Source organism: Drosophila obscura, unplaced genomic scaffold, assembly GCF_018151105.1.
Source record: "Drosophila obscura isolate BZ-5 IFL unplaced genomic scaffold, ASM1815110v1 contig_4, whole genome shotgun sequence".
Lineage (NCBI taxonomy): Eukaryota > Metazoa > Arthropoda > Insecta > Diptera > Drosophilidae > Drosophila > Drosophila obscura.
In genome coordinates this window covers 3,498,362-3,521,195 of record NW_024542828.1, presented here as the reverse complement: position 1 = coordinate 3,521,195, position 22,834 = coordinate 3,498,362, and the positions used below count along the sequence as shown (strand labels likewise).

Sequence of the window (22,834 nt, the reverse complement as noted above, 5' to 3'; positions counted from 1 at the left end):
AATCAGCAATAATACTCCTCAAGTCATTAGATTAGTTAGTTACAGCATTCCAAGCAGTTCCTACTCCTCCTCTCTTACGCTTTCTTATAGAAATTGAATGAAGAAATAAATTTAAAAATCGAAAATAGTGCTTTATACATGGTACATATATCGTATCGTATATATATATATTTTGTTTTATCTTTTTTTAAATGCAAAAGTTACCAATTGTAATGTTTTATAATGTAAATCTGGACAACTATAAAGTAAATGTTTTTTTTTTTGTTTTTTCTTAAATGATTAAATGATTCTCTTTAAGTGTACAAATTTCAAAAGCATTCAAAATGCCTGATTTGATGCAAGTTTTTTTGTTTCTCTATACAAAATAAAAATGTAAATTTAAGTTTTGGTATATAACAAAATGTTTGTCGTTTGGGGAAACATGTTCTTCGATGATGTGTGTGTGTGTGTGGCCAAAAGTAGGGAGTTTGTGTGTGTTTTTGTTCTGAAAACCAAATTGTTGTGTAAATTGAACTACGCGTGTGTGGTATCCTCTATATTCCATTTCATCTCCTTTGTTGCAGTTTCTCTTAGCGTTTTGTTTTTGTTACGAGTAGAATATATAATAGAATATAATATATAATAATATATGTATGTATATAATACGTTTATATAAATAATTAATAATAGTAATCATAATCGTTAATCCATCATAATCATTAATAATCCATAATCATCATCTGTGATTTTCATTTATTGTTTGCTATTGTTGCTTGCTATTGTGGTTCTTGCTGTTGCTGAAGAAGTTCTTGCTGTTTTTTGCAATAGTAATTCATTAGTAATGGTTAAATAAGCTTTTTCTTCTTGGTTGACAATCAGTTGCCCTTTGTGGCCTCTTTGGCGGCCATAATCAAAGGCGTCAGACTGGCCAATGGACGTGCCAGCTTCAGGAAGGGATGCTATATAAAAGATTAAAAAAATTAGAAATAGTTTTAAAATATTCTACAAAACCTCATATTCGTACATTTAGCAAATCCATTGCACTGGCTCTGCGCTCCACTTCCACTTCCAGACACTGATCGAGAAAATTTTGAAATGCTGTGGACAGCTTGTCTTTTTCTTTAATCTCTGGCTTGCCATTGGTGGCAATGAGGTACAAGGCTTTCAGCGGATTCTCATTCAAATATGGCGGTTCGCCCTCCACCATTTCAATGGCCATGATACCCAAAGACCATAAATCCACCTATTAATTAAAGAAGAAATCAATTAAAATCTGAAACAGAGATAGAGAGATTCATCGAGTAATCTATACCTTGGGACCATACTGCTTCCGTGTGACCACCTCGGGCGCCATCCAGTATGGCGTACCCACCATCGTTGTGCGTTTGGATTGCTCCGGCGAGATTTGCGCACAGAAACCGAAATCAGTCAACTTGACCGAACCATCCAGGCCAAGCAATATATTATCACTTTTGATATCCCGATGGATCACCTGATTGGCATGCAGGAACTCCAGGGCCTGCAGCACCTCACGACACACGGCCGCAATCTGTCCCTCGTCCATGCAGGTCTCGGTGACGACATCCGTGAGGGAGCCACCCGGCAGATACTCCATCACTACCCACAGCTCTTCGGACACCAGATAGCTGTCCAGATAGTTCACGACATTCGGATGCTTGTTCTCTCGCATCACCAGAATCTCATTGATGATTAGCTCCTTCTTCGGCTGCTGCGAGAGGTTCATCTGTTTGATGGCCACCTCCATGCCCGTCGAGGATTCGATAGCCGTGTACACAGTGCCCGAGGCGCCTTGGCCGATCTTCTCCATTTTCGTGTACTTGCGATTGGGATCCCCAACGGAGACGATGGTGCGCAGTTTCTCCAGGATTTCCTCATCGGACATCTTCTTCTTTTTGGCATTGGCCGCCCGCGTGTTCGGCGTGACTGCCGCTGATGCCTGTGGCACGGCAATCTGATTGCCAGCTGCCGCTGGAGCTGCTGCTGCTACCGCTGCAGTTGCATTCAGATTGTTGCCAATCGCCACTGAGGGATCGTTGTACAGGTCTGTGTGCAGGCAGGTGACATCGTCGGCGACAGGTGTGTGTGAGGCAGGCGTTATGGTGGTTGCAGGCGGCGGCGGCATGGGCAGGGGCACCGTGGAGTTCCGAGCGGAAGATATGGATAGCATCGATGTTGGCGTTGGACAATGGATCGATGGCAAGGCGTTGTTGGTTGTTGTTGTTGTTGCATCATCGTCGTTGAATGAGGGAAATGATGAAAAGGAGGAAGCAGAAGAATGGTGATTAGTCGTTGGTGCTGTTGTTGCTATTGTTGTTGTTGCTGCTGCTGCTGCTGCTGACTCGGCTGCAAACTGCTCTTGCAATATCGTAGTAGTAGCAAAAGTAGTAGTGGTAGTAGTAGTAGTAGAAGTAGTAGTAGGATTGGTAGTACAACTAGGATTAGTAGCAGACAAAATGGTAGCAGTTGCACTTGTTGTTGTTGTTGCATCAGTGCCTTCTGTTTCTGCTGTTGTTGTCGATGCTGATGCTGTAGCTGGCGTCGAGCTGCCCCCTGACGCTGTTTATTTTGTTGTCGCAGTTGGTTTTTATTTAGCATTTTTAGTTTTTTGTTTTTTTTTTAGCAGCAATTAGAAGCAGTAGTTTTTTCAAAAACAGAACAGAACACAGAGGCGATACAAATAACAATAATATAACATACATTAAATCTTCATTTAGAAGAAAAAAAAGTTGATTAGTTTTCAACACAACAAAACAGAAGATAGAATCCCCATCATCCGATGGGCAGACCTTCTGCCTGGCAGCAATTGTTCTTACTTTTAAATTCTCTAAAGATAAAAAGAAAACAACACATATAACAATTGCTGCCAGGCGGCGACTTGGCCTCCTTTAAAGGTTAGATCAAAACTAGAACTAAAACTAAAAGCAGGATAACAGCTAGTCCTGGCACAACACTCACTTGCATTGTTCTTGTTCTTGTCCAGCGTCGTCGTCACATTATTATGATGCAGCAGCGATGGTGCCGTCATCGCCTTATGGTTTTGCAGCGGCGTTGTCGGCGTTGTGGCCGGTGCTGCTGGCATTATGAGGGGCGATGGCGCTGGCTGCACTTCCTCAATGGGTCGCGTGTAAATGGATTTCGTGCGCTCGGGTCGCGATGCCACTGGCGGTGGTGGCGGCTGGTGTGACGCCAGCAGCTGCTGCTGCTGCGGTGATCCGAGCATATCGTCCTCATTGGCAGATGAATGTTGCGATGTGGATGAGGAGGCCGTATGGCCGCCAAAATTATACGAATGCGATTGACTGATGCCAATGTGATGCTGTTGCTGCTGCTGATGTTGATGATGCTGCTGCTGATGCTGGTTATGCTGGTTCAAGTGTTGATGCTGATGTTGGATAATATGCTGCTGCTGCTGTTGGTAGTGATTGCTCAGCATTTGTCCTGCCACGGCCACATTGTTGGCATTGGGTCCCAGTGTCATGCTGCCCAGCTGAACGCCAATCAGATTGCCACCACTGTTGGAGCCATGCAGTTCCGAGTCTGTCGGCGTGCTGCTGGGACTGCTGCTGCTCACGCGACTTAGGGAAGAGCCTGCCAACAAGAAAGGATTATATTACATTGAGAATACGGATTAAAAATTGAAGAAACCCTCACCTGAATGCGTCGTTATGGCATTCGTCATGTATTTGGAACTTGGCCTCTGTTTGGTGGTGTTGTCAAACCACTTGAGCACATCGAGCACCGCCTGGGGATTATTCTTCTGCTCCTGTTTGCTGATGTTCGAGTTCATCAGCAGACGCGCCCATGCCTCGGGCATACCCTGTAAAAGGCAACACACAAATCGTTTGAGTATCACAGATCTTCCAAATGAAAAATAAGCGAATGAGAGAGCACATATAGAAGGCGCCGTGGGGTTGGGGTTCTTATAATTTTGGGATATTTTGGATACATCAATGCTGGGCCAAATCATTCCGATAGAAGGGGAACATCGACTAAAAGCATTTCCACTACAAAATTCTTGGCTTCAGCCAGCCATAATGTTGTCTGTGTTAGCTAGTGTAAGTGTAATGGAAACTAATGATTGAATAGACAAAAGGAATATAATAAAACACCGATCTATGTATCTTGAAACAAACATCGAAATGGTAGGGGACATCGAATGGAATGGTTTGATATTTAGACAAAAAAAAAGGAACAACACAATCATTGGTTTATTTTTTCTTTTAAAGAGAAACTAAATGAAGAGCTAGCAAGATTTCCATTGCGTTAGACGTGGAGTTTACTTACTTTCATGGGCAGCTTGAAATAATAATGAATAATAGAAAGTCGGTAAAGAGCACATATCGGCGATAAACAACAACATAATGTATGGTATGGGGCATGTAGTATATATGGCTTCGAGAGTACATTTTATATAATTGGAAAGCGAAAATTATGCAAAAGTTTCTTTGGATATGAAAAGATCTTTGAATAAAAAGAGTAATTGTGTTTGTATATTTTAATGCTGCTCTTTTACTCAAAAATCACAATTAATTCTCCCCTTAAGCGTGTGGAAAATGTTTTTCCTATTTGGATTATTTTCATTAAAAGCTTATCAAATTGTAGGTTTTAAGCAAATGAAAATAAAAGATTTCTCTCCTGCTATTTTTAGCAAAATGAGAATTTACGGCGAGGCACATGAAATAATAACAACAATAAATACCCAAGGTAAACCGATCCAATAAAAGACATAGAACTCACCGTAAATTCTCCGGTTAAAGCATCGAAACCCACATGCACCGTATGCTCAAAGTTCGTCGGATACGAGATATTTGGCTTGGAGTCTGTGTGCGAGGGTTTCGAGCCTTTGATCTTGTTCTTCAGCGTCTTCTTCTTACGGTCGGCATCGTCGGGCTCTTTGGTGGGAAAAAAAGAGTAGCACATTGTACCACTGATGGACGCAAACTAATCACAGTTGTCATGGCACACACTCACCCTTGGGCAATGGACGCATATCAACAGGCGGCGCATCACCACAGCCCCCAGCACCGCCCCCCATGAGGGGCACTCGCTCAATGCCAGCGCCACCGCGATTGCTGGTGAGGCGTACGGGCGGCGCTGGTGGTTTATCTTCCTCGCTGGACATGCCTTCTGTGGGTGGTGGTTTCCTTTACTCTCTGCCTTCTCTTTCGTCGCTTTGTCTTCGGCTACGGCTTCTTCCTTCAGTTTCTTTATGCACAGCTGTTCTGATGCCCAAAAACAGCTGTAAATGGAGGGAGGTGGGAGAAAGCGAAAGGAGATTGTTTTATTCGAGACAACAAGAAATGATTTCATTCTTGTTGAATTCCCATAGATTTCCAGCATTTTCTTATCTATAAACGAAGCTTATCTTCTCTTTCTATTGTTGTTTTATCAATTATTTTTTTTGCTGTGTTTGCAGTCGCGTCCGAGTCATAAAAGTTTTGCGAAAACTTAAAAATTTGTCATACATTAGAAAATGTATATGGTGATATATCACAAATACTTATACGCAGATAAATGTATGTATATATATATATATATATATATAGCAAATGTCTGTATGCATATATATTTCACAGAATTCTGCACAGAATTATACAATTTTTGCCCACTTTATTATTTTTTTATGTGATTATCTTGAAGATCACGTCAAATTCGTGTTGTGTTGCTCTCATTTATTTTGGCATGCGAAAAAAAAAAATCACACATAAAAATGTTCAAAATGGTTAAAACACCCACACACACCAAATGTTGCAGGAGAAACAAGAACAAGTACAATAAATTTATCAATATGGGTCGTCCGACGAACTGAATCCGACTATATTCTATTGGGGGTATTGGGGCCCTCGCTCTTCCTCTGTCGCCGCAGTGTTGAGTGTCACTGCCACTAGAACAGCCGGCAAGGCAACACCGCCAGATTCTCTCTCTCTCTCGATCGCCAGTGAGAACGGGCAAACACAACAACTCATGCACATAGAGAGAGAGAGAGAATGGGAGAGTGGGTGTAGCATTCGCCAGCACAGTGTTCTATTAACAGCAAAAAAATGCTTCCACTCATATGCCCCGCATTGAGTTTCTTCCATTCTCAGTGGAGCCCACTGTGCGCTCGCCTACGCTGGCGATCGTCCCCCCTCAAAAACAACAACGTTATGCGATAACAAGAGTGACTTCGATTAGCTCACGAAACAAAAACAATGCAGCGCACGCATTCGGAATTACAGTAATAAGAAACAAGAGAGAAAGATTGGTGAGGCACCGACTATTTGATACTCTTTGGCTCTTCGATATTGTGGGTGTGTAAAAAAGAGAAGGCTCAGTGCTAAATTATAGCATACAGACTGTAGTGATTTTTCCACTCCATTAGAAACACTTTATCTAATTGTAATACCTGCTCCAAGGGTATCAAAACAAAGCAGCTCTCATGCATATTCGAAATTACAGGAACAACATTGCACCACCACCGCCACTAATATGTAATGTGGGCGGCAGCGCAGCCAAAACATATGATGGGAGAGCGAGAGAGTCAACAGCTTGGCGCCTGTCTGCCTTTTTGCCGGTGACGGCGACGTCGACTGCGCAGCTTTTATGATTCATTTATCAACGTCAGGGCGTTAAGAGTCAATGCAGAGTCAGTCCAGAGTGAGAGGGGAAAGAGGGCACCTGAGTGGGTAGGGCGGAGGAAGGGAGGTGCTGAGTGTGAAAACACAAACAATTTGTATGTGTTTTTGTAGGTTTGTTGGCTTTATGCCCGAGAGACCGTTTCCCGATTCGCGTCTATAGGTAAATGTTGTTTTTAGATCAAGAAACAAACTTCTCTGGGAGCGCCAGCGGCGGCGAGGAGCGTGTGGGCGGCAGCGTCGTCCCAGAATTGGGTTAACGTGTATCGAATTTGTTTCTTTTTTATTGAAGTTCATGTAAAATCAATAAATACTATACACATAGCGGGGTTTTGCGGTCTCTGAACTTTTTTCTTTTTTCTATTATATATTTTCTACGGGCCGGGCCTAATGCAAAATTATTCCCTAATGAGCAAAACACACACACGCGCACACACAGGAAGCTCGACAACACTTGCGGCATTTAAATTAGTAACAGAGGTGGGGAAGGATGGCTGTAAGAGAGAGGGGAGCAGCCGGGCCAGGGTGGACTTGCTCTCAAGTGGGGCAGCATAGGTGCATGTTGCAATGGCAACAGCAGAAGTAACAGCAGCAGCAGCAACAACATGGGGCATGGCGTGTTGCAAGTGCATTGAGTGGCGCTGGGCTCCAAGTGCTGAAAGAAGCCACAAACATACATGTACGGACTTCTTGACAATGTTTATGCGGTTGCAGATAACGTGATATGGAACAAAGGCAAGAGATACTGCAATATTTATTTATTATACTATGGTCTATGGAGCAAATGGTGTGTCATTTAGTCGGGATATATGAACGATCGAGAAGCGGATATGAATATCGCGGAATTGTCACGCATAATCGCTCGATGAAGAGGAGGCACTGCGGCTGTGGCGGCGACGACGAGCGTAGCGTCGTTGTCTATTTTGGTTTTTGGACGCCAGCCGAAAGCAGAAAGCACCAGGCGGAAATGTTATGCCTTTTATATTTTTCTGCTTGTCTATTTCCTCCCATCCCTCTCTCTCAACGGTTCTCCGTTACAAGTTGGCTTTTCCGTTTTTACCTGGACTAAACACACACACACAAACACTGATGTATGGGCACATGTACACATATAAAGCCCCGTTAGGACGCCGCTAACTGTTAAATGCCAAACAGTTGCAACACAATTTTTTATATCATGTAAATTTTCGTTTTGCTGTTTTTGTGCTTTGTCACGTTTAGCTTGCCGCAATACACGTGCCCCATTGGCGGGGGGAAATGCAGTAAGTGGGTGGGGGGAAATCACCCTGTATAGTATATGCTAGCAGCTTGTTGACATTTTCACCCCACCCCACACCCCACACACAAACACACACTTATTTCCCCTTACACAATGCCAAATGTGATGGGGGAAATATATTTGTGTGCTTGGAAAACTGGAACAAACAGCAATGTGTTAATCTTAAAACGAAAACCACTTGAATCGGTGTTTTCCTGGGCATTTTCCGGAACATATCTCAAAGAAAACATAGATCCAATCCCGCACATGCACACACAAGTGGGCAAAGAGTGGGGAGGGAGAATGTGTTGGAAAAATCAATGCACATGTGTGCGTATGTGTGTTTGTGGAACCTCCTTTCGCTGTGAGCCAGAAGCCAGACCAGACCAATTGGACTTGCAATGTACTCTTTTTTATGAATGAAACTCTTCGCTCCTCCCCCTACCCTTACACGACACTCTATATGGCGGACTCACTGCAGGTATGTCTTCGGTAACACCCTGTATGACACCGCTTCGCTTGCAGTGTACCCTGCAATCTGTCGCTTTCGTTGCGTTGCACAGCCTCTGTTGCCAGCACTGCAGGCCTTCTTCTTCGTGGATTTCGTGAAGTTTTCCTTAAGCACTCACAACAACACTTCATTGCACACACACACACACACATACACAGTGGGTATTGTTTTTCCCGTTTTCTTTAGCGTTGGTTGTCGTGTGGTCATTAATGTCCGACACGGGAGCAGCAAGAAAACCATTTGATATTCCACGATTAGCAGTGCATAAGACCCAACGAAACAGTTGCGAATTGTTAACGAGACGCGCGCTTTTTCGCCGCTATGTTTTGCTTTTTGTTTAAATATATATTATTTACATTTTCCGCTGTTTATAAAAAAAATTAAAAGACGGCAGCAGCAGCACACTGTTTAGTGTGACCGCGGATTTATTTATAACATATACCTCTGACCCTCAGAAATATACCAAAATATACATTCTCATTTTCAAAATATACCGTCAATATACTGAGAAAAATCGAACTTAGCCCACTTAACCCCCTCTATTTAAACAGGTTAACTACTTGAGGCGAACCGCAGAAAATAATACTGTTTGTTAATTCATCCTGTAGATCCATCCTATTTCTTAACTTAAAACACAAAAATGACACGATATCTTTCACCTGAACTGCGCTAAAAATTCTTCAATTTAATTTAATTATTTAATTATTATAGAGCTTCTATATAAACACCCACTTGTCGACAATGGGCTAATCGTTCTCTGTGGATGATCGGAAATCATTTTTTCTTTATTTTGATATTCGGTTTAATATTACTAGCTAGTTAGCACTCGCAGCACTGAACATATAGTTTTATCCAATTTTTGAATCAATTTTCGACAAGATTGGATAGTTTTCAGAACTCTTTTTTAGTGGATTGCTTAAATAAAAAGGTTCAAACAAAAAAGGTCAACAAAAAATAAAAGCATACAACGTAAGTGGGAATGAAACGTAACGTAACGTAAGTGGGAATGGAATGTTGCGTCATTTGACCACTTGTTGCATGTCACGCGGCAGTATGGGCAGGTGTATACCCTGTATCCTTTAATTAATGTTAAAGTTCTGTTTTCCAAGCAGCGTTTAATAATGAATTTATCTGAGAATGACATGCTTTAACCCATTCATTTGTTTTCTGTTTATATGTATATCTCGATACATTATCGGTATCTACATATATGCTGCAAAATTTCGTTGAGATAGCTTTAAAACAGAAACCGACTAGTATTTGCAATGATTAGAGCCTGAGATTTTAAACATTTCCTCAATTCTAATTCCGCAGAAATTTAAAACCATTTTAACAAGCTTATTTTGATTATTTGTAGTCAACGTGTAATTAAGTTGTTAGCGTGAAAAATCACTTTATTTGCAAAGATACCAAACCGTTAGAACACCCAAACTCTTCATTGCCACCCCCATAAGGATGTCGCCCTGCAATGTTTACCCAAAATGTCAGCACAAAGGACCTCTGCTCGGACATTTCGAGTGGCCGACGCGCGACCAATCATAGAGCAAAACAATAATTGTTTACAAATTGTTAACACGCTGGCGGAATGATTGTCACTTTTGACACGCCACGCCCACGCCTCCGCATAAGGCTTATCCTGGTCGAGCAAATAGCGAAAAAACCACAAATCATGTTGAAATACTACTACAATGCACTCGTCGTTGATTTGCATATCATTTGTGGGGGTATGTTATGTCGATGTCCTACGGGGGTAATGGGGGGGGGAGTATCTGAGTATAAAACCATCAATAACGAGGATGTTCCTTGTCAGTTGGATACCAGACGGCGCCGCATCAGGATACCATGTCGATGTTCAGCTCCTGTGAAGTTTGTGGCGATCAGAGCTCGGGGAAGCACTACGGCGTTTCCTGCTGTGATGGCTGTTCCTGCTTCTTCAAGCGCAGCGTGAGGAAGGGCAACCACTATGCCTGCATTGCGATCAAAGGAAACTGCATCGTGGATAAGGCGCGCAGGAATTGGTGTCCCTTTTGCCGCTTTCAGCGTTGTCTGGCGGTGGGCATGAATGTGGCTGCCGTTCAGGATGAGCGGGGACCGAGGAACCAGCAGGCGACAGCTGTCTACAGGTACAGCCGCAGATCCATGCCCTCGCCACGCCTACCACAAACAGTGGTGGCTGCAGCAGGCGGGGGCCAGACGTTGCATTTTCAGATTCTCGCACAGATTTTGGTTACCTGCCTGCGACAGGCGATGGCGAACGAGCAATTTAGCAGCTTGGAGCGGCCCCAACAGGACGCCATCCTACAGGTGGTGTGGAGCGAGATCTTCATACTGCGGGCCTCGCACTGGTCGCTCGACATTAGTGCTATGATTGATGGCTGTGGGGATGCACAGCTAAAGCGACTGATATACGAGGCACAACAGCTGAGGGCCGATGTCTTGGAACTGAACTTTTTGGAGACGCTTATTTTGTGCAGGAAAGGTGAGTACTACTCCAGGGATTAGAAGCAATATAAAGCGTTATCTGTCCTTTCCAGAACTAGCTCTGAGTGCAGAGTATGCCATTATACTGGGGACACACGCGAATGGTGCTTTAATGTCTCTGGCGCGTTACACTTTGCATCAGTCGAACTATTTGCGCTTTGGCCAGCTCCTACTGGGGCTGCGACAGCTCTGCCTACGTCGTTTTGACTGTGCTCTGTCCTGCATGTTTCGAACAGTGGTTAGGGATATTTTAAAAACATTATAAATAAATTAAAATTCAAAAACCCGCGCTTTTAATATTGCTCTAAGTTTGGTATTTTTCATTTCTGAAGAACGGTAACACTTAAAGTATCGTTATCGCTCGGCTTCAATTTTGTTTTCAGTGAAAATTTTCGTTTTTCGCATGGAATTTTAACAAGAAGTCCTCGAAAAACAAACAAAAGTATGGCTGATGATGCGAACGAGGATAGCTGGCTGTACGGCACCTCGAATCCGGACTCCACCACAAACGAGATTGGCAACGGCGACGATGCGCTGGCGGCCGAGCACGAGGCTCAGGCCCTGGCCGCTGTTGTGGCTGGCGACAAGCCGGGCTCCAGTACAGCCTCACTGCTGCCCGGCTTTCCCAAGGAGGAGGTGCCCGAGTACAACGAATTCGATGATCCCGCCGAGGAAATGGAGGAGGACGAAGAGGCGCTGCCGGACACCACAGACAACCCTGCGAGGAGACGAGACGAAGCCAGGGAAGAGGCGAGAACGCCGCCAGACCAGGACGAGGACGAGGAAATGGACGAGGGCCCGGCCCGGAAGGAGCGCAATGGTTCCGGCTCCGATGACGACGATGACGATGACTCGGATGACGATATCAATGTGGTGATTGGCGACATTAAGCAGGCGCCGAGCACATTCAACATCAAACAGCGTCCCAACCTCCTGGCCGGGGGCACAGCGGACAAGGCCAAGCCGGCTGGCCAGGCGGGGAAGTTCAGTATCGAGGACTTCGAGGGTGCCGGCACCATCAATGGCGTGGCTGTGCACGAGTTCAGCATCGACTCGCTGGAGGAGAAGCCGTGGCGGAAGCCGGGCGCTGACATCACGGACTACTTCAACTACGGCTTCAACGAGGAGACGTGGCGGGCCTACTGCGAGCGACAGAAGCGCTTCCGCGTGGCAGAAAGTGGCGTCGGCCTGGCCAGTCTTACCCAGAACGTGAGTCAGAATACGCCCATTGGGATCCTGAATGATGGCGGCATGAACATGGGTCCCCCGGGGATGCACAACATGCCGCCGATGATGGGCATGAACGATATTGGCATGCAGATGCCGCCGCCGGGCATGCCGCCACCCAATATGATGCAGCACCAGCCACGTCCGGGCATGGGCATGATGCAGCGACCGCCGCGTCCCATATCCACCACAGGCGGTGGTGTCAAGGAGAACGCCATCCAGGTGATGACGGCCGAGTGTCGGGAGTACTCGCGCGGCGGCCTGGGACCCATGGCGCCCAATTTCCCACCGCCTGGCGCCTCCGATGAACCCTTCTTCCACGAGCCGGAGCCTTTCGACTACGGCTACGAGCCCACTCAGGAATCGCAATGGGGCAACGACAATCCCGGCTGGGTGCCCACCGGCATCAAGGAGCTGACGCCCGGCCACGCTCACATCCATCAGCCGCCGCCCGGCATGCCGCCACAAATGAATGTGCCGCCACCCCAGATGGGCGGACCACCTCCTCAGCTGCGTGGCATGATGCCACCCAATATGCGAATGCCTATGAGTGAGTCTTGAATGCGGGTCCTTAATCCTTACTGTGATTACTCATCCGTTGATTTCCTTTTAGATATGGGACCACCGCATGGAATGATGATGGGTCCGGGCAATGGACCCCCGCCTGGTATGAGAATGGGCATGGCGCCGCCACAGCGTATGCCCATGGGCGGTAACAACAATGGAAATATCAGCAATTTGGCCTCATCCTCTGCCTCCTCCTCCGATCGTGGTGGCTACGACGATGAGCGTGAACGACGGCGGCGCGACAAGGATAAGCAGATGAAAAAGGATGTGGTAGGTGCCATCAGTTCTCCATTCCCTGTTGATCATCTAAAGAATGTTTTATTGTGTCTTGCAGCTGCGCAAAGACTTCATCGAGATGCTGCGGGAACGACACGACATCGAGAGGCATACGCGCTGGTATGACATCAAGAAGAAGTTCGAAGCGGACCCGCGGTACCGTGCCTTGGACTCGGCATATCGCGAGGAATACTTTGAGGACTATCTGCACATGCTGAAGGATGAGAAGCGCAAGGAGCGTGATGTGAAGGAACGCGATCGTCATCGCGACAAGGAGCGATCTCGGGACAAGGACAAGGAGAAAGATAGCAAGGACAAAGACAAGGAAAAGGACAAAGATAAGGACAAGGACAAAGAGGAAAGAAAGGAGAGCTCCCGTGTACGTTCCCGCTCGCGTGACAAATCCAGTCGCCGAAAATCCAAATCCCGCGAAAAGGAGCGCAGCGAACGCAGCAGCAAAACGGGTGGAGGTGGCAGCAATTCAGCAGCCGCCTCTAGCTCATCGTCCAGTCGCGGCGACAAAAAGAAGTCGCATCGCAAGGACAAGGAGGAGGAGGAATAGCATTTGTTTAGATACTACATGGAAGACGAGGGAGAAGCAGCTGCCACCTAAGCAGCTGCCGATACACACACACCCACACACACACAAACAAACACAAAACGAAACGAACATTTTTGAAAGAAAAAAAAACACTTCCAATAAATAAGAGAAAAAAACCCAAGAAAATGTATCTACCAACTGGGACTGGAGCACTGGGGAATGGTATTCCCCGGGATATACGAAGTTAGAACTAAATTCTCTTGGGGTTTAGGGAGTTCTTCAGATGAGGACAACGTTCGATTTAAGGTTTTAATTCAATTCAGATATATTTTGTTGTTAATATAAAAGTTGTTTCATTTTGTAAATCCCACTGTAATATAATAATTTGATCTCTACTCAAATTAAATTGTACCAACAAAAATCCCACACAATTCTGTGGGCATTTTCAGGACGAACGTTAAAAAATATCAGGAAAAATTCTTTTACATATTTAATTCCGCCGCATTGACGCTGCAACAATACACACAAAACAGAACAAAAAGAAAACGAATGAAAGGTTTACCGTGAAAAAAACATTTAATTCCCACCATTCAAGAGGGCAAGAGGCGAAAGAGGATATCATCCCGCACTTGAACGGCCGCCTGTCCAATTGGTTTATGAGTATTTTCAGTTGAATGTTGCTTCTGTGTGACATTTAAATTAATAACAGCATAGTGGATTTTTAAATAAGTTTATGCATTTATTTATTTGTTGATTCAGGTGAGAGCAGTGAATGAATTTCAAATTTCAAATAAAATAAATGAAAAACCTGAACAAACAAATTGACAGTTCACAAAAGTGTGGTCTTAATTAACACATAAAATGAATGACACAAGGGAAAATGATGATAGTATAGTAGGAGTACATATATTTAATGGTTATTTGGATTTTCCAACTGGTTTTTATATTCCGGGGCTTTCGGCATAATTGACATCGTAATTGTCACAAATTTGAGCAGAATATTATTTGAGATGCAACCAAATGGAGAACAGGAAACCATAATGTTGATAAATTAGATGGGCTTTACACATATACTTATAGTTATGCTAGTTTTTTTCTGGGTTAGTTATAAAAGTTGTTTGTGTTTCTGTGTTTGTGGGGTTAGTTTTGAATTATATTCCTCTTGAATTTTAGCTAGAGATCTTATGTTATATTAGAACTGATATTTAAGGTTGATTTCCTCAATCCCGGAATAGATATACATCCACACGCATGCACTGGTTGATGAGAGTAGTTTACAATCCGATAACACTAAGGAGCGGTTACAAAATATACTATATTATAATTATATTAAATATATCATTAGACAGTAGACAGTAGACAGTGAGACGACAAACGATTCTTTTCGGTTCTTATCCTTTCTACAATATAGTTTAGATTTCTATATATTTCATTTCATTTAATTTCATTTTAAAAGTAACAACGATTGTCTTTAGAAAACTAAATTCACGTACGCGCAAATACTTATACGATACTCGTAAATATGTTTTATGTATGGAATACACTAAATATTCTGTGACTGAATTCAATTTTCTAATTATTTTCTTTGATTCTCGAAAAAGGAACATCGTCATGTATGTATATAATATATATGTATTTATTTATTTATATGTGTATATTTTAATATGCTAATGTTTAGTGTTTTGTAATTGAAAAACCCATGCAAGTGGAACAGAGAAACAGCCCGAAAGTTTACATCAGAGATCAGATCAGATATATAATAGTTATTTCTTTTTGTTTTATTTTGATTACGAGAGACAGTCAGTGAGAAGTTTCAGATGCATTTGATTATTCAGATATTCAGATATTCAGATTTTTGGCTTTAGATTTTTGGTTTAGATTTTTGGCACTCATTGAGACTGAGTTTGAGGTTCTTTCTATGGAATTCATTCTATGGAACAATGGACATTGATGGGTATTAATAATCCTCAACTAAATTGTACTTTCATTTTGCAGCTGTTTGCAAGTTTGCATGCATCCGAGGTACTTTGCTTTCCACATCACAACACTTGCCACTCAACTCAACTCAACTCATTCACTTTCACTCTCATTCTTATTCACACTCAGATTCATTCGTATTCGTACACTCAAATCGGGTTTATTTTTTTGGCCTTCTTGAGGACCTAAAGCTTGCTTTTTGTTGTTGTTGTTTAGATTGTGCTCTATCTGCTCAAGAGCTGCTCCACATTCAGGGTCAGCTCTGGGGCAGCATTGGGGCTGCCATTGTTGGGGCTGTTGTTGTTATTGGGACTGTGGGCATAGATGCCATTGAGGGTACGGGATGGCGCTGGCGATGTGGGGGCCGACAGGAGGGGCGGACTCAGTGCCAGGGGCGGCAGCGGCGGTGACTGCGCCTCCAGTGTGGAGGGCGGACTACGATTGAGATTGCTGTCAAGGCTGCTGTGATGCTGCGACGAGGCCGGCGATAGCGGAATCTCCTCGATCTTCTCCAGATCCTGGGTAATCGACGATGAGTTCTGTTTGTGGGCGCGCGTCAGTGTGCCCTTGGGACTGCGCGATGTCATGTCATGGATGAGGGGAATGTCCAGCATCGAGCTCTTGCTGGCACTCACCAAGGCCGCGTAGTTGGTGGCCTGCAGTGAGTGCTGATGCAGTTGCTCTCCCTTCGCCTGCTGGTCGTCACGATCGAGACTGAACTGGCGACGCAGCAGGCGAGTGGAGTTGGGTTTGCTATCAAATTTCGCCGTACTGCCGCCCATCGAGCCGCCGCCACCACCGCTGCCCGGTCCACTGGCCACGCCAGCCGGCCCAATGCCGTGACAGGCCCCCGCATTGCCGTACAGATACTTGCCATCGTAGAATTGGGTCAGGTTGCTCTCGCTGGGACTGAGACACTTGTAGTGGTTGTAGGGCGAACTGAGGTCCATCATCTCCTCGATCTTCTTGTACAGCCGCGAACTGGAGCCGCCTGTGGAGTTGGGCAGCCGATTGAAGCTGTTCGGATTCAATAGATTATCCGGCGTTAGTTCGGACAGCTTACGGCTCTGTGGACTCGTGCTGCTGGGCGTCGCCTTGCCGGGAAACTCCGGACAGAGTGTGGCATTCGGACTGATCGTGTTGGTGGAATTGGAGTCCAGCGAATACGAATTGGGCAGATGTCCCACGGATGCCATATCCGAATTGGCTGGCGGCGTTATCTCCACTTTCACCTCCACAGATTCCCCAGCCAGCGAGGAGCTTTGCGATGATGAGGGATTTGTGCTCGTGCGGGATTTATTGGCCTGCGCCTTGAGGGTGATGGAGTTCCGGATGAGGGACTCATCCAAGCTGTGGGGGTGCAGTCAATTATAGTGGATTATTAAGGGGTCAAAGTAGAGGGTTTTAAGCATTTGTTGACCTACCCATGCGACTCCCTAGGGAAAGCAGGGTTTAGTTTTGAGAAGAGTTAATAGTTTCAAGTTTTTAAAGAGGTTTAAGAAGAGTCTTCCATTGATTTATACTCACCCAATTGGCGGTGGTGCTGGCAGTGGCTTATCAAAGCCCTTCTTGCCCAGCAGCCAGAAGGTGCTCATCATGCCCTTGCCTTTGATATCGATGAGGCCACGCGGCTCTATGGCATAGCCACCACGCACCTCCAGGCGATCTCGCGTCTCCTGTGACATGTGTATGCGCCAAGAGGAACCTTTTGTGGGGCACCAGAGAAACCCATAAGTTATGCAAACTAACGCAAGTAGAGCTCCAAATACCTGTAGATTCCATTCTGGAGGCTGTGTTGACGGTATCGCCAAAGAGACAGTAACGCGGCATGGTGAGGCCCACCACACCGGCACAGCAGGGACCTGTGTGCAGGCCAATGCGCAGCTGGAGAGGCACACCAGGCAGATGCTTGACATTGAAGCGACCGCTCTGATGCAGCAGATCCAAGGCCATGGTGGCTATCTGTTCGGCATGATCGGGTATCTTAACGGGCAGTCCACTCACCACCATATAGGCATCCCCAATGGTCTCCACCTAAGCAGCAAGAGATTTATAATTACTCGAGTGTTATAATTCCCCGAGGAAAGACCCACCTTGTACACATTATAAGCATTTATGGTGGCATCAAATATCGTGTAGAGATCGTTCAGTAAATCGACAACCTGCACGGGACTGCAGTGCGCGGCAATTGTTGTAAAACCAACAATATCGCTAAAGTATATGGTCACATCGGAGAACTCTTCGGGATCCACGCCCAAGCCCATTTTGAGTTTTTCAGCCACAGAACTAGGTACGGAAAAAGCGTAAAAAATAGAAGCATAAATGGGAACGCGACACGCACCTTGGCAACATGCGATTCAGCAGCTGTTCAGTCTTCTTTCTTTCAATATCCAATTGATCGGTGCGCTCTCGTATCAGCTCCTCCAGATTATTCGAGTACTTCTCCAGCATCTGGAACATGGTGTCCACAAAGTTCACCTTTCGACCATGATTTAGCATCTTAAAGCGCTCATAAACGCTGCAAACAAAGGAATATTTTAGTCAGAGAAGGCTGCTAGAGGCCAATGGCCACTTACGAATTGAAATCTGGTCGCATATCTGGCTGTTCGGCCCAGCACTGACGCATGATATTGATGGCTTCGGGCGGAGCGGCACCCTTTGAGACGGAGGGACGTATCAGTGGCGGTGGCTTCTTGATCTTTGCAATGATATCCTCCGGGGAGAGGGAGAGCATGCAGTAGGGCTCCCCGCGCACTACAACCTCCTGCATGATGATGCCAAAGGAGTAGACATCCCCCAGCTGTGTGCCAAACTGAATGCGTCCGTGGTGCTGGTGGTGATGCAGATGCTGCTGCTCGTGCTGCTTCATGAGACGCAGCAGCTCGGGCGCTGTCCAGAGCAGCTCCTTGGCGCTGCGTGGCATCAGTGGCAGGGCCTGAGCCTCGTAGAAGGAATTGAGGCCATAGTCGGTGATCTTAAGCACCCAACGGGCATCCACCACACAGTTGCGAGAGGTGAGGGCGCCATGAACGCGCAGCGGCGAGGTGTGTAGGTAACGCATGCCTCTGACCAGGTCCGTGAGTAGGCTGAGGCGGAAGGACCAGTCCAGCTTGATCTCATCCATGATGAGCACATCCTGCAGCGATCCCCGAGAGCAATAGTCAAACACCATGGCCGTGCGATTCGGATCCGAGAGCCAGCCAATCAGCGGATTGATATTCTCGTGCCTCAGTCCATGGGCCATCACCAGCAGATCCATTGCCTTGGAACGCAGCTCTGGGGAACCATTCATATGAATCTCCTTCAACTGCACCAGATCCCCGTTGTAGCGTGCTCTCATGTCCAGATGTGCGGGATTGTGCCTGGCCAGACTACCCGTGGCGGAGGAGAGTCGCTTTCCGTTCACCGTTGTCGCTGTGGAACTACCCACAGCACCCGTGGATGCTGCTGCTCCGGGTATCACAAATCCCAGGTTCTTCAACGATCCAATGGAGCCCTTGAGCAGATCGGGTTTGTCCACTTCGGGGCCGCCAAACTCCTGGAGCTGCTGCAGCCAACAGCAGAGCATGGCCTCAATGCCCTCATCCACCTGGAAGGATGCATACAGTTTGGTGCTCTGCTCCCAAAGAGTCTTAGTTTGGCTTACCCTTCGCGAATCCACTGGGAAGACAAAGTCACTGGCGGATAGAACAATCTTGTTGGGTCCCTTGGAGAGACGCTGTCGCAGGAAATAGTTTCTGGAGGAATAATAAGTTTAAGAATTACACAAGGAAGAGCCATCTGACAACTGACACCTGTTTAAGTTGTTTAAACAAAGCTGAAGAACTACTTAGCAGCAGCAGCAGCAGCAGCAGCGGAGGGTTCAATTAGCTCTAGCATCCAATCAAGCACACACTTTCTCCTCTTCCCTCTTTGGCTGGACACACCTTCTGCTCCTCCTTCAGCCCCTCGGCCAATGCAATCTGCATCCATTAACCCAACAAACCCACAGACATCAGACTCAGACCTTTGGATCGTTGCGGTTGGGACTATAAAAACTTTTTACTACCACATTCTTAGTTACACCTAACAGTTTTGTGCCGGTCCACTTCCTGGCTGGATGTATGGGGCCAGATGGAGGCGGGTAAACCGCAAATTCATGCAGCAATTGTTATGCCAGAAGTTTGTGTTGGTCCACGCGGCCCCAAAGTCAAGTCAAGTCCGGGTTAAGTGTATTAAGGGGCATTAATGGGCTACAACCTAAGTAGGGCAGACAAAAACTCTTTTCGGCCACACGTGTACCGGTTGTTAACTAGATTTCCCCCAACTCTACCCCACCCCCCGCAGCCAACCTCATCTCACCCAAAAAAGACAAACGGAAGCTGGCATTGAATTTAGTTTTTTTTTTGCCCTTCCATTTATGGCAGAACTTTTTGGGGCTTAACTAGGCGCAAAGTTTTGTGTGTGTATGTGTTGACAACGATTCAGGGATTAATGCAAAAAGAGGTTAAGCAAGGTCATACATAGATCAATCAATAAAAGGAGAGAAGAGGAGCAAATATATAAGGTAGGTCTCCCCTTCCATAACCCTTTCTATTTCTGTGCTACTTTCGCTTTCTTTATTTTGTATATTTTTTGCATTTTTCATGCCGCGGATTATTGCAAACACTTTGTCAAATGGTAGACCCCGAGGGTATTTAAGCCACGTTGTTGCGGAGTAACTTTTTTTTGTACTTCTATATTTCCCCCTGTTTCCGCTTAATGTTTCTGGTACAGGTGTGCCCATGAACGGCCTTGTCCGGCTATCCGTTGGATTCTCTTTTGGCGCCCTTTAAAAATGTAAACTACCCTGTAAAACGAGGTGCACTTGATCAACTGCGGACTCAGGACGATAAACCACTCTTAGTGAGCAAAAAGTTGTTTGTTCCATAGGCTAAGCCCTCGACAAACAAATTTTAATCAAAAATGAATCGCCCATGGAAACAATGGATATACAAAAGGATATCTAATGCCTCGTCTCAGCTGGCTAGCCAGCAGCCATTTGCTTCCTGTTTGTCCTTTTCTGTTTTTTGCTTCTCTCTCGCGCTAATTAAAACTTCATGAGTTGCATTTTAGCGTGGATGGGAGAAAAAAAAAGCATCTCTGATTGTTGCGGTTTAAAGTTGTGTGCTAACTAGTTTAAAGCGAACGCTTTTCAGTTAATGAGAAACAGAGAGAGAGCGAGCATGATGATGGGATAACAGGATGTGGTCTAGGGCTGACAGCTCGGATAGCCCCAAACAGGGAAATGTTGTCGTTGGCATGTCAAATGGTAAATGATTTGTTTCTTTTTTTTCTACTGCATAGATGTCAGCTGCCGGACAGTTGCACACCTGTGTGTGTGGCCACCTGTTCTACGCTTTGATGAATGTAATTAATTAATTAAATGCTTGTTTTAACGGTTCGACTATTGCCAGAGTGAGAGGCTACTGAGTGGGTTGCGTAGTCGTGTGAGTGAAGCTTGCGGTTGGCTATTGATTTTCACGTATGTATGTAAATTATCTTTAATCTATGTTAGTCCTAGCTGCGGTCCGGTGCGTAGGCTCCGGCGGCAGCGATCGGCTTCCGGTGGCCCGCTCTGGTAGCGGGGGGAGGTGGCTTGAATTGGTGTTGGTCCGAGCTGCGGCTCCGGCGGCAGCGATCGGATTCCCGTGTCCCGCTCTTGTAGCGGGGGGCGGTGGTTGCCGTTTGGCAACTGGGTCTTCTTATGGAGATTACGTTGAGAGGGTGACTGCCCTCTATTTCGCTGGCCCTTAAGGCTCAACGATATAATCAAGTTAATAAATGTTTTACGACATGTGTCGGAGTAGAAGTGAACGAACCGTTCGTTTATTTGTAAAATCTTAAACTAAACTTAACTCCCAGATCCCCCGCTCGCGAACCATTCATGCAAGAATGGAATTCGCTGACCACAGCACATCCGCTAGAATCAGGCGACGGCCGTTGGCCAATGGAGTGAGGGACGGCCCACAACAGCGTCAGTGCTGTGTCAGCTTTCTGAACTGAGCGCTGCAAGATGTTATGTGTGGGGTGGCGCAAGATGATGAAGTTAAGGGGGTGCGATAACTTGTAATATGTGTTAACTACTCCCCCTTGGGTGATCCCTGTCCTCGGGGATGCCAATCTCCTTGATGACATTCTGGAGCCTGAGTGTGGAGGTTCTCCGACTCCAGTAATGGTGTAAAAGCATCAAGCCACAAAGCGCGAAACTGACGGCTACTCCTGCCGCAAACCAGATCTTGGGTGATCCGCCGGATGTCACATCATTCCTTAGCTCTTCTATAACTTGAATGTTGTGTTCGTTCATCCGTCGCAAGAGTGGTAGGCTGAGGACTTCGTCGTGCCCTATTATGGTGAGTAGGGGGGAAGCCGCGGTGCCTGGTACCTTGCTCACGGCTCCGTTGAGATTCACGTATGTGGTGTCGTTTATTGTGGCTTTGCTCTCAAATGTAACGAGATTAGCCCCTCTTGTTGTTACTAGAGGTCCGTTGTCCACGCTGACCCTCGCCGGCCGCCCGTTGATGATGATTATGCCATCGTCCACCAGTGTGACGGGCTCCAGGTGGCTCGGTTGTGTGCGGCATGAGGCTGCGCCTCCGGCGTGTATCTCGCGGGCGCAAGTGCTGTGTGCGGCCTGCTTGCAGAATGTCGCAAAGTTGGTGGCGACGCATTCGGTTACCGCCAGGATCCCCTCTTCGCATTCTGCTACAACATTGTCTTGTAGTTGTAGCACGGTGTTGTTGCGCGCCACGGGAAAAATTAGGATTTTCTTACATCTACTTTTAATCCTAGGATACTCAACTAAGACATGGATAACAATATTGGATTGAAAAATCTTAATTCTAGATACATCCATAAGACTAACTATGGGGACCTCCGTGAGCTGTTCGTTAAAGATAGACTTTAGGTCGTTATGATTGAATATGATAGGGTTTATTATGTTTGACTTGGCAAGTGTGATGGTCAGCATCAAGTTCTGGATTTCTGAGATAGGCATTCTATTTCTTGCTAGTAATGTTTCATATAGGTGAGCGGTGTCTACCAGATCACCTTGTTTTTCTTTCAATATTTTGTTAACCGTGTCGGTGAGCAAATTGATTTGTCTCTGTGCCTCTGTGTTGATCACTGCCTGTCTATTGTTTGACTCTATAAGTTGAGCTTCTGTTAATTTGATTCTTTCGAGGTCTGATGCATCAGGGGTACCCGCAACAACTTTGAGTGCTGTTCCCAAGAAGTCTAGGCTTCTTGCCATTCTATGGTGTATCATTAGGGCGGACAATATGTTCTTCGCGTGTTCTATATCTACTTCTAACAGCTTTCGCATATGTGATTGGGGAAATAACTCGGACATTTTTGCAGTATCA

At 45.8% G+C, this 22,834-nt stretch overlaps 4 protein-coding genes across 12 annotated transcripts in view; 2 read left to right on the top strand and 2 right to left on the bottom strand.

Moving 5' to 3' along the window:
* Positions 1-666: 666 nt before the first annotated feature.
* LOC111072633 (serine/threonine-protein kinase PAK 1) lies at positions 667-8,779 on the bottom strand. Of its 4 annotated transcripts, none has more exons than XM_022364629.2 (8): positions 8,740-8,779; positions 4,972-5,239; positions 4,738-4,892; positions 3,652-3,817; positions 2,956-3,588; positions 1,292-2,556; positions 1,004-1,222; positions 667-938 (listed from the first exon to the last, which is right to left on the bottom strand). In XM_022364629.2, exons 2-8 carry the CDS (start codon positions 5,120-5,122, stop codon positions 855-857), a joined length of 2,673 nt encoding a protein of 890 aa, XP_022220321.2. In that variant the 5' UTR covers positions 5,123-5,239; positions 8,740-8,779; the 3' UTR covers positions 667-854. The 4 variants fall into 4 exon arrangements, with proteins under 4 accessions (XP_022220321.2, XP_022220329.2, XP_022220312.2 ...); XM_022364637.2 differs by lacking the exon at positions 8,740-8,779 and adding an exon at positions 8,349-8,511; XM_022364620.2 differs by lacking the exon at positions 8,740-8,779 and adding an exon at positions 5,743-5,870.
* Positions 8,780-10,225: 1,446 nt separating this feature from the next.
* LOC111074374 (photoreceptor-specific nuclear receptor) lies at positions 10,226-11,129 on the top strand. Its single transcript, XM_022367132.2, has 2 exons — positions 10,226-10,862; positions 10,918-11,129. Exons 1-2 carry the CDS (start codon positions 10,226-10,228, stop codon positions 11,127-11,129), a joined length of 849 nt encoding a protein of 282 aa, XP_022222824.1.
* Positions 11,130-11,197: 68 nt separating this feature from the next.
* On the top strand, positions 11,198-13,866 carry LOC111072323 (pre-mRNA 3'-end-processing factor FIP1). Its single transcript, XM_022364102.2, has 3 exons — positions 11,198-12,641; positions 12,705-12,928; positions 12,993-13,866. Exons 1-3 carry the CDS (start codon positions 11,309-11,311, stop codon positions 13,494-13,496), a joined length of 2,061 nt encoding a protein of 686 aa, XP_022219794.2. The 5' UTR covers positions 11,198-11,308; the 3' UTR covers positions 13,497-13,866.
* A 979-nt stretch (positions 13,867-14,845) lies between these two features.
* Positions 14,846-22,834, bottom strand: part of LOC111072286 — a 61,464-nt gene continuing 53,475 nt past the window's right edge. For 5 of the 6 annotated variants that reach the window (XM_022364038.2, XM_022364081.2, XM_022364047.2 and 2 more), the window contains exons 8-15: positions 19,099-19,189; positions 18,029-19,041; positions 17,794-17,970; positions 17,546-17,738; positions 17,222-17,486; positions 16,980-17,157; positions 16,877-16,888; positions 14,846-16,802 (exon numbers count right to left, since the gene is read on the bottom strand). In XM_022364038.2, the coding sequence (XP_022219730.2) occupies positions 15,677-16,802; positions 16,877-16,888; positions 16,980-17,157; positions 17,222-17,486; positions 17,546-17,738; positions 17,794-17,970; positions 18,029-19,041; positions 19,099-19,189 (3,055 nt within the window). In that variant the 3' untranslated portion in view covers positions 14,846-15,676. The remainder of the gene's footprint in view (positions 16,803-16,876; positions 16,889-16,979; positions 17,158-17,221; positions 17,487-17,545; positions 17,739-17,793; positions 17,971-18,028; positions 19,042-19,098; positions 19,190-22,834) is intronic. The other variant, XM_022364090.2, reaches the window with a different exon arrangement.

Coding starts and splice junctions, on each gene's coding strand:
- LOC111072633 (XM_022364629.2), bottom strand. CDS start 5,122: ATGTCCAGCGAGGAAGATAAACCACCAGCGCCGCCCGTACGCCTCACC. Junction 4,893..4,971: donor TATGCGTCCATTGCCCAAGG/GTGAGTGTGTGC, acceptor TTCCCACCAAAG/AGCCCGACGATGCCGACCGT. Junction 939..1,003: donor GTGCAATGGATTTGCTAAAT/GTACGAATATGA, acceptor TCTTTTATATAG/CATCCCTTCCTGAAGCTGGC.
- LOC111072323 (XM_022364102.2), top strand. CDS start 11,309: ATGGCTGATGATGCGAACGAGGATAGCTGGCTGTACGGCACCTCGAAT. Junction 12,642..12,704: donor CAATATGCGAATGCCTATGA/GTGAGTCTTGAA, acceptor ATTTCCTTTTAG/ATATGGGACCACCGCATGGA. Junction 12,929..12,992: donor AGCAGATGAAAAAGGATGTG/GTAGGTGCCATC, acceptor TGTGTCTTGCAG/CTGCGCAAAGACTTCATCGA.
- LOC111074374 (XM_022367132.2), top strand. CDS start 10,226: ATGTCGATGTTCAGCTCCTGTGAAGTTTGTGGCGATCAGAGCTCGGGG. Junction 10,863..10,917: donor GCTTATTTTGTGCAGGAAAG/GTGAGTACTACT, acceptor TGTCCTTTCCAG/AACTAGCTCTGAGTGCAGAG.